The sequence below is a fragment of the Hemitrygon akajei genome, chromosome 14, assembly GCF_048418815.1.
Source record: "Hemitrygon akajei chromosome 14, sHemAka1.3, whole genome shotgun sequence".
Taxonomy (NCBI): domain Eukaryota; kingdom Metazoa; phylum Chordata; class Chondrichthyes; order Myliobatiformes; family Dasyatidae; genus Hemitrygon; species Hemitrygon akajei.
In genome coordinates, this window is record NC_133137.1 from 5,473,767 (window position 1) to 5,487,960 (window position 14,194).

The following is a 14,194-nucleotide window of genomic DNA, read 5'->3' on the forward strand; positions in this document are numbered from 1 at the left end:
GTATGGTATATCAGTTTAATCCAAGATATAAATTTCAGGCTAAAATTAAATTTCTCAAGCGTACTAAATAAATATGCCCATTCAACTCTGTCAAACACTTTCTCAGCATCCAGTGAAATGACACATTCTGGAGTTCTAGATGAAGGAGTATAAACAATATTCATTAGTTTCCTAATATTAAAGGACAAATAACGATTTTTAATAAATCCAGTCTGATCAATAGAAATAATTTAAGGCAATACATTCCCCAATCTGGTCGCCAGTATTTTAGAAAAAATCTTGGAATCTACATTCAGCAAGGATATGATGCCTATATGATGTACAATTCTATTGTATTTCTTTATTTCCCTGTAAACGCCTGCAAAAAAGTGAATCTTAAGGTAGTATATGGTGACATTTATGTACTTTGATAATAAATTTACTTTGTGCATTGCTGCACAAAAGAACAGATTTCATGTCATAACAAGTCAACAATAATAAACCTGATTCTGATTGATTAAAAAACTACTGAGGAGAGAGGAAAGCAGTGAGAGTAAACAGCAAGTAATATCAAAACAAAGAGCAAAAATTTCTATGGATTATAAAAAGTAGTAGCTATAGTACATACAGGACACTTGGAGAGTGAGACTGGGGAAATAATAATAGGAAGCAAGGAAATGACAATTAATTTCAATCAATACCTTGCATTAGTTTACTTGGTGAAGGATGTGGTAAATATCGCAAGAATAACAAATGGCTAAATTTCAAATAAGAAGGGAAGAACTTGCAACAATCCCTATCACAAATGGCAAAGTACTGGAAAAAAAACTTATGGGACTAAAGATGGACAAGTGACCAAGACCTGATGGTCTTCACTTGAGGGCCCAAACAGATAGGAAAACTGCAAATGTTTAGAGAGGGACTGAGATAAAAAGGCGGGGGGGGGGGGGGGGGAACTATAGGCAAGTTTACACCTATTGTTGGGAAGATACTGGAGACTAGAATCAAAAAAGAAATAACTTGCCATTTAAAGAAACTTAATGAAATCAAATCAAGTAAATGTTGTTTTATGAAAGAAAACTCATATTTGACAGGTTTCCTAAGGTGCTTTGGGCTATAACAAGGAGAGATAATGAAGAATAACCTATAGTTCATTTGGATTTCCAGATAGGATTTAGCTAGACATACAGGATATTAAAATATTTTGTTCAGAATGAATAGTTTGTTATGTCTATTAACATATTTCCCATACAAGCAGCAGAGTAACCTCAGCTTAGAAAACACACAACCATTGCACACCTTACCTTGTTATACTGAGCCAGACAAATCCTAGGTTCCGTCTCAATTTAGTGGTTAAGCTAATGGGTTTGGATTTTATTTTCACATGGGATATTACTAGCAAAGTCAGCATTTAGTGCCCATCCCCAACTGTTTTTTCAAAACAATTGGTGATGAGCCACCATCTTGAACTGCCTCATTTCTTGTGGTAAAAGTACTGTATTACCACAATGCTATTGAGCAAAGAGATTCATAATTTTAAACTACTGATGAAAAAGAATAAAACAGTACAGAATAACACTAGCTTTTCTTAGAGAGAATACTCAGTTCTCTTCCTTTCTCTTAATACTAACAATGAGCCAAAGAAGACATTTTCATCAAATCTACATTTTAAAAAATGCTGATAGGACCACTGCAAATTTCTGCAACATCTACTTGTTTCTTAATCAGTGAAATGTGGTTATAATGATTCTAAATTATTTTATAGTATTTATTTTATTAAATTGCCAGTTTAAGATTTTGTAAATTAAGCAAGTTCTTTACAGAATACATTGTTGGGCCAATTCATTTTGCTTTGAGCCTCAATTCCTTTAAAAAATAGCCTTCGTATCCAATTAACAGAAAATAGATAGATAGATAGATAGATACTTTATTCATCCCCATGGGGAAATTCAACATTTTTTCCAATGTCCCATACACTTGTTGTAGCAAGTACTAATTACATACAATACTTAACTCAGTAAAAATATGATATGCATCTAAATCACTCTCTCAAAAAGCATTAATAATAGCTTTTAAAAAGTTCTTAAGTAGTTTACTTAAATACATTAAATACAATCAACCCCGGCACTTTAACATATCTTACTGTTGGCGGTTGAATTGTAAAGCCTAATGGCATTGGGGAGTATTGACCTCTTCATCCTGTCTGAGGAGCATTGCATCGATAGCAACCTGTCGCTGAAACTGCTTCTCTGTCTCTGGATGGTGCTATGTAGAGGATGTTCAGGGTTTTCCATAATTGACCGTAGCCTACTCAGCGCCCTTCGCTCAGCTACCGATGTTATACTCTCCAGTACTTTGCCCACGACAGAGCCCGCCTTCCTTATCAGCTTATTAAGACGTGAGGCATCCCTCTTCTTAATGCTGCCTCCCCAACACGCCACCACAAAGAAGAGGGCGCTCTCCACAACTGACCTATAGAACATCTTCAGCATCTCACTACAGACATTGAATGACGCCAACCTTCTAAGGAAGTACAGTCGACTCTGTGCCTTCCTGCACAAGGCATCTGTGTATAATGGAAATGTTCTGGAAGTCAGCAGCATTTGTGTAGAAACACAGTTAATTTTTCATGTCACTGACCTTCCATCAGTATCAAAAATATTGTAGATAAACTTTAAGCAAAAAGGATTAGCTGAGAATGAAATAAATGGGAAGACACTAATTAGGAGGATTTGTTTTTAAAGCCAGTATGTAGCAAGACCAGGAAATTAAGAAAAGGGTCAATTCTGTATTTAGCATTATGAAATGAACCAAGCAGGTGGAAAGAATATCAATGATAAAGCACTTTTGTTGTTAGATTTAGTACAATTTTGGGAAAAAAAAGATTAACTAGGCTGAGATGTAATTTAGAAGTGAACCAGCTACTTGACAACAATTCAATTTTAGATAAATAGGAGGTATTCAAGGAGAAGATGAGATTACGGTAATCATAGCATGACTTCCAAATCTATAGCTCCTTGGACTAAAGAGCTTGGGATAAAGGAAACAAGGAACCCATGTCCATGCAAAATCCTTGAAGAATATCGGAAATGGGGTAAGAAAGCAAAGAGACAGCATGAAATAATTGGCAGATAAAATGACAAAGGTAAGAGTAGGGCTATTAGGGAACATAAAGTAACCACTGAGTGGTAGCAGAGGATTCAGTAAATGTTCTTAATGAATACAAGGAGGAGTATGGTGCTGGTGTGTGGAACAGTGGACAAGCAGAGTAAAAAAGATAAGTATTATTGAGCATAGGATTTTTGAAAGGGATAAATGACCAGCCTCAGATGTTTTCTTATCCTGCCAGAGTATTTGGAAGATTTTGAGGAGATAACATTGATGGAACCTCACCAATCCTTTGAAGCACCTGCCATGGGTTGTCCATGTTTCGTAAGTTTAGAAGAGGGCATGGAATACTGCTGTCTGGAGGATCATGGGATATCAGACATGTGGAGCTCTAGAATATTGACGCAGAAGTGACTTTGCAGTTCATTGAAAGTGGTACAGTTTCCGGTGATGCTGTAGATCCCCTCCAGATAGAGGATAAGTGCAGCACCACAGTAAGAGAGATCCAGAAGCATGTCTTTGGGTAGGAATGGAGCATTGATTGGCACCTATCTGTTCTGAAAATTGGGACTGCCAGCATTCATACCAAGATGCAGTAAATGCAAGATGACGAGAAATTTCTGTGCACAGAAAAAAATGAGAGGGACTGTTCACAGTCCTTCCCAATTATTGTACTCAAAGGCTTTTATAAAGTCAGAAAAGGCCATGTAGAATCGTTGGTACTAAGGGGTCAAAAATCTGGGATCATAGATTTAAAGTAATTTGATTACAGACAAGATGAGCAAAAGATTGCATTGGGCTGGAAATCTGAGAGGCTGTGAGAGGTATTTTATGTCTATGCACCCAGCTCTGTCTAGGCCTCACAAACTGTATACACTTGAATTAAGTCTCCCTCAGCTATCCACAACTATCGTGACTCCTTCCACCTGGGAGAATGGAACATCATTCTGATCTTCCAACTTCACTGACTCTGTCATCGATTTCTGCCAGCACTCTACATACTGCAATGAGCTTTTTGAATGTTGTCTGAACTGAATAGGCTTGATGCATGGTGATCATTGAGTAATATTAACTCAGTCCTGCTCTCCTGATGGATGGTAACTGATCTACTGAGTTTTTACTTCAGATTTTGAGCAGCTGCTGTGTTCAACATACCACATACTTTTTTTTATTTGTTGTTACTTATTCCACTTTATGTACCCCTCCTCCAGGCAGATCAGCTATGATGAACCACCCTTCACCTCCTTCTGTCAGGTGGCACCAATACTATCTGCATCACTGGGATTCTCTTAGTCTCCATCCTATCATTTAGTATGTTACCTTCACACCTCCCCCTTCTCTCAATTTTAAACACATTTTTTTCCTCACATTTTCCAGTTCTGATAAATATCTTAGACTTGAAATAATGTATTATCTCTGCTTCTTGCTCTCTGCAGTTGCCAGCGTTTTCTGTTTTTATATCATATTTGGAAAGTGTCTGGATATGCACCTACAGAGCTATTGACCTGGTGATGTAAGGTGAGATTAGGCCAGGTAGTTCTTTATTGACCAGGATGGCGATGATAGGCCAAAGAGAATCCTTCTGAGTTATAACTTTTCTCAGGATGTTATGAACAAACCAAAATAATAATAGAAATTAGCCATAGGTAAACTTCAGGCAGACTGGAGAGTGGCCATTGTTGTATGTTATTTAAGAAGGGCAGCAAAGGCAAGCCAAGGGACACAGGTTGGTGAGCTGAGTTCAATACTGGATCGATAACACATTCAAAATGCTGGAGAAGCTCAGCTGGTCAGGCAGCATTTGTGGAAAGGAGAAAACAGCCAACTTCAGCCTGAAAAGTTGATTGTTTATTCTTTTCCCTAGATGCTGCCTGACCTGCTGAGCTTCTCCAGGATTTTGCTCTGAGATTTATGTGATTATTGGACTGTAATTTATGTTGGTTTCCTTCAGTTTTTCAGTGTTTTCTTTCTGGTGGACAATTGGTGGGGAAGTGATCTGTTAATTTTTTTGTGTGTAAGAGGTGGGGTTGGGCTTTGGTTCTATTGTCTTTCTTTTTTGTGAGTGAGGGGGGTCAGGGATTGTTATTGTGGCTGTTTTCTTTTGCTGTGGGTGGGGGGGATTTGGGGATCTATGAGTTTTGTTTCTTTTCTTTTTCATGCCAGTTTGGGGGGGGGGGGAGGTGATGAGGTAGAAGTTAATGTATTTTCTTTCATCAATACCCATGGCCTTTCTGTATTTAATATCTATCTGGAGTAGTCAAATATCAGAGTTGTATTATCGATGCATACTTTGACAATAAAATGAAATGAACCTTTATATGCTGCTCCAGATTTCTGGTTTCTGCAGAATATCTTGTCTTTATGGTTATTGGAGGGAATTCTGAGGGACAGGATCTACCAACATGTCAATAGACAAAGACTGATTAGGGATAGTCAGAAAGGCTTTGTGTGTGGGAAATTGTGTCTCACAAATCTGTTAGAGTTATTTTGAAGAGGTAACCATGAGGACATATGAGGGTAGGGCAGTGGATGCTGTCTATATGATTCGTTCACATGGGATTCAGGGACAAGTGGCTAAGTGCATGCATAATTGGTTTGGAGCAGAGGGTTATGGTGGAAGGATGTTTTTCAGACTATAGACCAGTGGTCGGTGCAACAGTTACTGCTGTTGGGCCCATTGTCATTTATATAAATGATATGGATGAGAATGTACAAGGCATGGCCAGTAACCTCACAAGCAACACTAAAATTAGAGGTATCATAGACAGTAAAGAAAGTTACTAAAATTACAAAGGGATCTTAATCAGCTGGATAAGCAGACCAAGCAACGGAACATAGGGTTCAATTCAGTTAAGGTTTGAGACATAACAAGGGGAGTTGAGTATAGGAGCAAAGAGGTCCTTCTGCAATTGTACAGAGCCCTGGTGAGACCCCACCTGGAGTATTGTGTTCAGTTTTGGTCTCCAAATTTGAGGAAGGACATTCTTGCTATTGAGGGAGTGCAGCGTAGGTTCACAAGGAATTCCCGGGATGGCGGGACCGTCATATGTTCAAAGATTGGAGTGACTGGGCGAGTATACACTGGAATTTAAAAGGATGAGAGGGGACCTGATTGAAACATATAAGATTATTAAGGAATTGGACACACTAGAGGCAGGAAACATGTTCCTAATGTTGGGGGAGTCCAGAACCAGTTTAAGAATAAGGGGTAGGCCATTTAGAACGGAGTTCTGGGAAAACTTTTTCACCCAGAGAGTTGTGGATCTATGGAATGCTCTGCTTCAGAAGGCAGTGGAAGCCAATTCTCTAAATGCTTTCAAGAAAGAGTTAGATAGAGCTCTTAAAGATAGCAGAGTCAAGGGATATGGGGAGAAGGCAGGAACGGGGGTACTGATTGTGGATGATCATCCATGATCACATTGAATGGCGGTGCTGGCTCAAAGGGCCGAATGGCCTACTCCTGCACCTATTGTCTATTGCTTCATTTGGGGAAGTCAGGCCAAAAGTAGGACTTTTACAATGGGACCATAGAGAGTGTTATAGAACAGAGGGACACAGAAGTACAAGAACATTGTTCCTCGAATGTGGCATCATGATCATACAAGGTGATGAAGAAAGCGTCTGGCACGCTGGCCATCTCCAGTCAGACCACTGACTATAGGAGTTGTGATGTTATGTTGCAGTTGTACAAGATGACAGACAGACAGACATACTTTATTGATCCCAAGGGAAATTGGGTTTTGTTACAGCCGCACCAACCAAGAATAGTGTAGAAATATAGCAATATAAAACCATAAATAATAATAAGTTAATCATGCCAAGTGGAAATAAAGTCCAGGACCAGCCTATTGGTTCAGGGTGTCTGACACTCCGAGGGAGGAGTTGTAAAGTTTGATGGCCACAGGTAGGAAAGACTTCCTATGACGCTCAGTGTTACACCTCGGTGGAATGAGATGTAGGAGTACTGTGTACAGTTTTGGTTACGCCGTGATAGGAAAGATGCCATTAAGCTGCAAGAAAATATTTACAAGAATGTTCCCAGGATTTGAGGAGTTGAGGAGCTGCATTCCTACAGCAGAGGAGAATGAGGGGAGATCTTACAGAGCTGTATAAAATCATGTAGGACATAGATATGGTGAATGCACGTAGTCTTATTTTCCCGGGGAGGGCACAGCTTCTGCATAATGTCATTTTCTGTTACCTACACCACTTCCAGTAGAGCCCGGCCGGCTGATCGACTCGCTCTCCGAAGCCCTGTACCTCAGTGACCGTAAACCATCACTGGTTGCTAAGACGCGTCCCCGTTGACGACGCCTTGCCCCGCTGCATGCCGGTCCGAAATAAACTGCTGTGCTAAATAGCAGCAAGCTTATTGATTGAGCTGGCCAATGAATGTCCCGCGCGGGCTGCAGACAGCCAATCGGGAGAAGGCAGGGGCGCGGCCGCGGCCACCCGGGGGGCTGGTGCTGCTGTGTGACGGCGCGGGCGAACAATCAGGCGGTGGTCGGGGTCGGGGACTCGGGTGCTCGGTGTCTGCTCCCTCAACTTTCGTTCAGCTGCAGAGAAAAAAACCCAGTGAGTACAGAATCGTCGTCCTGATAAATATCAGTGTTGAATCAATAACCTAGAGCCTTGTGAGGAAAATATAACGGTTATAACATGAGGCGACGGTTGCCGCTTATTGTTTGAAAGCCTGGGGAAGCCGAGAGACCCGGGGGGGGGGGGGGGGGGGGGGGGGGTGGTAATCGGTGCCGTTACTCTGCTCCGAGTGGACCCGTTTCCATTGTCCTTTCCATCCCGCTATCACTCGCCCGGTCCAGAAACCACTCAACGTCCGTGGAAACGCGTTTGTGGAGTCTGGCCAAGGGTTTTCCATTTGATGCATTCGCTCCAGCATTGTCCTTGCTTCAACTCCACAAGATTTAAAAAAAAATACCTCAATGGTTTGGGATTTTGGGCGGGATCCTTCTCCATTTCAGCGTCGGATTGATGTACTGTCTGGAGTGGTGTGCCCGTGTCTAGCCGAAACAAGGACAGCGATAAAACGATCTCTATCCAACCTACCCCTTCCGCTTCCTTGCACATCCCTCGTTCCTTTCGTCCTTACTTCCCTCTGAGGCTCGCCTTCCTCCCCAGCCCCCCTCCACTCCCGACCCTGTATCACTCTGAACTCCGTGAGCGTCGTGATGGTGAACTGCTTGGGTGAAGAAAAAAACTGACTGAAACTTAATAGGTATCAGCTGGAAACTTCTTAATAAAGTCAAGAGCTTTCTTAGACTCTGTCCTAGAATACGAGCTGTGTACAGACAAGAGACTGCAGGTTGTCTGTTGTCAGATCTACAGTCCGCCGGAGGAGCCCAGTGAGTCGAGCAGCATCTGCAGGGAAATGAGATTGTTGTCACGTGTACCGATTTACAGTGAAGAGCTTTGTTTTGCTTGCCTTACGGGCAGATAATTCTCAACCCAAGTATATTGAGCTATTACAAAAGGGAAAACAATAACGATGCAGAATATACTGGTACATTTACAGAGGAGTGTAGTACAAGCTGACAGAATGCAAGGGTCATGACGGGAGATCGAGAGATAAGAGTTTATTCAATCTTTATTATGCAAGAGACAATAGAGGCTGCCCTGATGTTACGTGTTTTAAATGTTTGGATCTGGGTGTGTGGGGAAGACAAAGTGACTAGAGTGGGCTGATTATGTTGACTGCTTTCCTGAGGCAGTGGAATGCGTAGACAGGGGAGTGGTGTTTAGACGGGGTTGTGTTCACAACATTGCCAGTGATCTAGGGCAAAGCAGTTGTCATATCAAGTTGCCATACAGCTAGTCGGATGAACTGTATGGTGCATGTTGTATATATTTAAAAAATATCAGTGGGGATCATCACGGACATGCTGAATCTCGCTGGCCCAAGGAAGGAGAGGTACTACTGTGCTTCCTCTGCCGTTAAGTCAAACTATTGGTGATGTTTACATTCCAGGAGCTTGAACCTCTCCACCCCAGTATCAGTGGTAGGAAAGGATTTGTGGATGTTTCAGTTTAAAGATAGAAATACTTTTCGAAATTGCTTTTCTTCGTGTGGAGCTGTTGTAGATTAATAGCTTTGTTCTGAATGATTTCTAATTTTTGGCAATATGAAATAATTGTAATGAACTGCTTTGAATACTTTATTATTCAATTCTACATAATTTCTTTGCTACTTTTGTATTTGTCTGCCAGATCTAAAGATGTCTGAAAGAAAAGCTGTCGTTAAGAATGCTGACATGCCTGAAGACATGCAGCAGGAAGCTGTGGAGTGTGCTACTCAGGCACTAGAGAAGTACAACATTGAGAAGGACATAGCAGCTTACATCAAGAAGGTCAGATTGCTGCAACAGAAGTTGAATTATAGTTGTAACTATGTTGACTGGGTTGGATTATTGAGAGGAGTGCCTGCTTTGTCCTGAAAAGAAAACGTCATTTATGCCGTCAGTCAAAATCCATTCACAACCCTTTGCGTGCCATTTGACAAAGCAGCTCAGGAGGTTACTGTGGGGATATCTAACTGCTGACTCAGTTGGCAGGGGCTAATTTTCTGCACGCCATCTCAGTTTGAGATAGCACAAAACCTAAGGCAGGTTACAAAAAATATCCCAGATTCTACATTGTATATACTTGAGTTTTTTTTTAAAAAAAAGATTATTGTTTGTTTTCTTAATTATGGGTGATTTTTTTTTTAAAAATCTCTGACCTCCCACCTCTTTTTTTTGGTAGCATTGGAACATTTATAAACAAAACTTAAACATTGGGCTTATAACCAGGTAGGGTAATAATATCAATGTTAAAAAATGTAGGTAATAACTTTGCTGAATTAAGTTACCTTTGTGATTCTTTACAGCAGAATTTCAGAGAATCAGTAAAGAGTATAAATTCTGATTTGCAGTGCATTTTAGTGGGACTACTTTTTAAACCCGTTGTTTATTTTGGTGGCAATCCCTCTGCTGATTATTAGAATATATTAAAAGATTGTGCCTTGTCAATACAACTTTATTGTATTTGCCTTTTGAAGAGAAATAATGTTGTTTAAGATTGCATTTGAATCCATTATAGCCAAATACCTTAACATTTTTATAATTTTGTGGAGTGCATACAATATTTTTTGGGGGAAAAAGCTTTTTAAAGCATTTAATTTATAAGAACTTTAAACTGATCAGACAAAAATGTTACGCAATCTTTTATTTCCAGAGATGTTATAAGTAACGTCCTGCTATTTGCGAGAGGGGATTTTAATATTGCAGGCCAGTTTGGTTTCTGCTAGAGGCCTATACTACTTTAATCCGACTTGGAAAGGGAGAATGGAGTACAAAGATTGTTCTAGTTCTAATTCTAATTGTTAGAACGTAGAAGAGTACAGCATAGGAACGGGCCATTTGGCCCTCAGTGTTGTGCTGAACCAGCTAAAAAGCAAATCAAAATACCCAAAACACTAATTCCCCCCCCCCAACTACATAATGTTGATATACCTCAATCTTCCTTACATCATGTTCCAATCCAAATGTTTCTTAAAAGCCTCTAATCTATTTGCCTCTGCTACCATTCCAGGCATCCACAACTCTGAGTAATAAAAAAAAATTGCCCCTTACATCCCCTTTGAACCTACCCGCCTCACCTTCAATGCATGCCCTCTGGTATTAGACATTTCAACCCTGGAAAACATCTCTGCATTCTAAGCAAGCCTCTATCAGAGCTCCCCTCAGCTTTCATCTCTCCAGACAAAACAGCCCAAGTTTATTCAGCTTCTCACATGCCCACTAAACCAGGCCACATCCTGGTAAACCCCTTCAACATCCTTCCTATAGTGGGGTGATCAGAACTGTGTGCAATACTCCAGATATGGCCAAACCAGAGTTTTATAAAGCAACATTACCTCCTGACTTCTGAACTTAATGCCTTGATTAATAAAAGTAAGTTTCCATAAGCTGCTTTAACCACCTTATCGACCTGTGTAGCCATTTTCAACGAGCTATGAACATTAATTACAGGAATAAAAATGCTGGAGTAACTTGAGGCTGGGCAGTATCTATGGAAAAGAGTAAACAGTCAAATTTTGGGCCAAGGCTTCATCAGGAGACTTTTCCATAGATACTGCCTGGGCTGCTGGGTTCCTCCAGCATTTTGTGTGTGTTGCTTGAATTTCCAGTATCTGTAGATTTTCTCATGTTTATATAGATTAATTGCCATTTTGTAAACCTATTCTGTGTAATTTTTCTAGTTATAATTTATCTTCAATATTTGTATATTGTGATAGAAATAAGCCATTTGATCCATAAAATCTGTGCCAGTGTCTTTAATTATGATGATTTGCTAATTGTGCCCTTTCCATTTTCCAAATGTCCTTCAGCATTCTTTTGCTATCCACTATTTGATTGCTGATTTCAGGTACCTCTAAGTATAATTCCAAGGGTATTATTATTTGTCCATCTATTTCACAAAGGGGATTGAAAAGTATGTGATCTTATTATATCTTAGTGTTATGATCTCCCGTTATCTTGTCAATCTATAAAAACAATCTATTATCGTGAATACAATCCTTAATAATAAACAGATATTCAAGGTCATACCATAGCATTCTACTTAATTTACCATTTATTCTGCATTTACATTGCCTTCATATTCCTGCTTTTATATCAAGATCATCTGTTTCTTTATTGTTTTTATTGCTATTACTTTCAAATACATTATTACACATTGCTTTGAATGGAACTTCAGGTAGGAACTGTATACCTGTTGAGTCATTTTGCTACACCCTGGTTTGTTGTATCGTAGTAATTTTGTTACCCTCTTCATACATCCAGATAATTATTAGTTTCTTCTGCAAATGGAATCTCCAGTTTGTAGAATTTCAAGTATAAGTACTGTGAAATTAGAGTAGGTGTCAGTCTTTGTTCTGTGCTTTTTTTTGGAGTATGAATAAGTGCGGATACCTACATTTTTCATTCTGTTTTGGAAACTTTTTCTCCTGAGCAAGATTGCATGAAGGCAATTTTCCCATATATTTCCCAATTTACTCTGTTTGCTATTTTATGTATGTTTGCAGGAGCACATTTCTAGAAATGGGTTATGTGCACACGAGGAGACATGTTTTGGACCTGTTTCCTATGGCCCAACATGCCTGTAGCATTCCAACATACAATATTTAAACATTTGCAGTGTATACTTAATAATATTATAAATGTTTGCTCAGAAATATTTTTCAGCATGTTTTTTTTTCCCTTGCAGGAATTTGACAAAAAGTATAATCCCACGTGGCATTGTATTGTGGGCAGAAACTTTGGCAGCTATGTGACTCATGAAACAAAACACTTCATCTATTTCTACCTGGGCCAGGTAGCCATTCTTCTGTTTAAATCTGGCTGAAGATGCTTAACTGAGGCTTTCAAATGAAGTTGATCCAAGTATAAGACTAAAGAGAACTGTACCTTCTGTTTTGATCAATCTACAAAGGGAAACACAAGGAAGAATATGCCCCATGTAATTTCTAGCATGGTGCACCTAAAGCCTTTATTTCCCCCCTGAGTCATTCTACAATGGGTCACTGTTTTCTGATGACTTGTATGTATTTTCTTGTCTTTTTTTCCAACATTTCCAGTTCAATAAATGAATTTTGATATCATTTTTGAATGTGTTGTTAATTTGCATATAGAGCAGCCTGGTGTTGGCTGGTTTAATTGATTGTTTTTGTTTATAGGAGTGTGGATATCATGAGCAAGATCAGAAGTTACTGCTCTTGAAAGGTAATGGTGAGGATTTTTTCCTGAACTACAGCAATCTTCTGACAAAGACTAGGTGTTGGCTAGGCACTTCTACAATTGAGAGCTAGCAGCAACAAAAGGCAAAAAACATCTTTTCTCAATTGGAACAGAATCTACAGATGGTGATATTCTCATGTGCTCTTTGCCCTTGTCCTTGGTGCTAGAAATTATGGGTTTTGATTTTACTTTGAGTTGTTTCAGTGCATTTGGTACACGATGCAACCTTGTTTGCTGGTGGTAGTTGGTTTAAAGTGGTGAATAGGGAACACATCAGGCAAATTAATTGCTTTGGATAGTGTCAAGCTTAAATGATGGAGCTCTGCTCATCCAGGCAGGAGTATGCCTTGTGATCCTGTGGCTTATGCCCCTTTTGTAGACTGTGCAAAAGTTAATGAGTTAATACCAGTGGTGCCATTGACCAATGGCAGTGTCCTGCAGACAGTTCACAAAACTACTACTTCGATTTATTCTTTTAAATATGCTTCTACAGTTAAACTGTGTATGATTGAAGCCTGTAATTGACATTTTAATGGTATGTTTTTGGGCTGACTGAGTGATCTGGTACATTTGCTGTCTCGGGGAAATTCAGTGTGGTTGGGAGCAGAGTGTGAGGCTTAAATGCAGAGCATAAACCCATGATCAGGTCCATTACTTCTTACCGATTAAGCATCAAGCAAGATCAAAGTGGATGAAGACGAGAAAAAGGTGACTGTTTGACCGACCTCCCTTTCCTTTGCTCGCTGCTGCTGGAGAAGGGTGCAGGAGTCTTCCTCGCACTGCAAGATTTGATCAGCACAGCTTTGGCTGTGGACTTTTTTTGGAGGACTCTGTTACATGTTTTTCTGATTAATTTTTTTGGCTATTTTTGTGTGATTTGATCAGGGTGCTTTGGCATGGACTGGCTCTGTGGCCTGCAGTCAGTGAATGGCACAGCGCAAAACGACACTCTGAGGCCATTTTGAGGACCCTTGTGGTCTGATGTTTAATATTGTTATTTGTTCGCTTTTTGCTATTGCATGATTTGTTCTTCGTACATTGGGTGTTTGATGTTCTCTTTGAATGGCTTCCATGGTGTTTTGTGGCTGCTTGCAGAAGGATCTCAGGGTTGTATACTGTATATTTTGATAATAAATTCTTGTTGAATCTTTGACACATCTTCAAGTGTTTCAGTTGAGTTTCTGATGGTGGTGACTATTAAACATCAAGGCATCCTTCTTGTTGGATGTAAATATTTGACCAGTTTTGTCTTGTATATATTACTTGTCATTTAATTGGCCCATGACTAAATGTGGTCTAAATCTTGCAGCAGTCAA

At 39.8% G+C, this 14,194-nt stretch overlaps 1 protein-coding gene across 1 annotated transcript; it reads left to right on the forward strand.

Annotated features, from left to right (window-relative positions):
* Positions 1-7,521: 7,521 nt before the first annotated feature.
* Positions 7,522-12,742, forward strand: LOC140738256 (dynein light chain LC6, flagellar outer arm). The gene is made up of 3 exons (XM_073065411.1): positions 7,522-7,662; positions 9,310-9,449; positions 12,349-12,742. The coding sequence occupies exons 2-3, from the start codon at positions 9,318-9,320 to the stop codon at positions 12,484-12,486; spliced, it is 270 nt and encodes an 89-aa protein (XP_072921512.1). The 5' UTR covers positions 7,522-7,662; positions 9,310-9,317; the 3' UTR covers positions 12,487-12,742.
* The last annotated feature ends 1,452 nt before the right edge of the window (positions 12,743-14,194 follow it).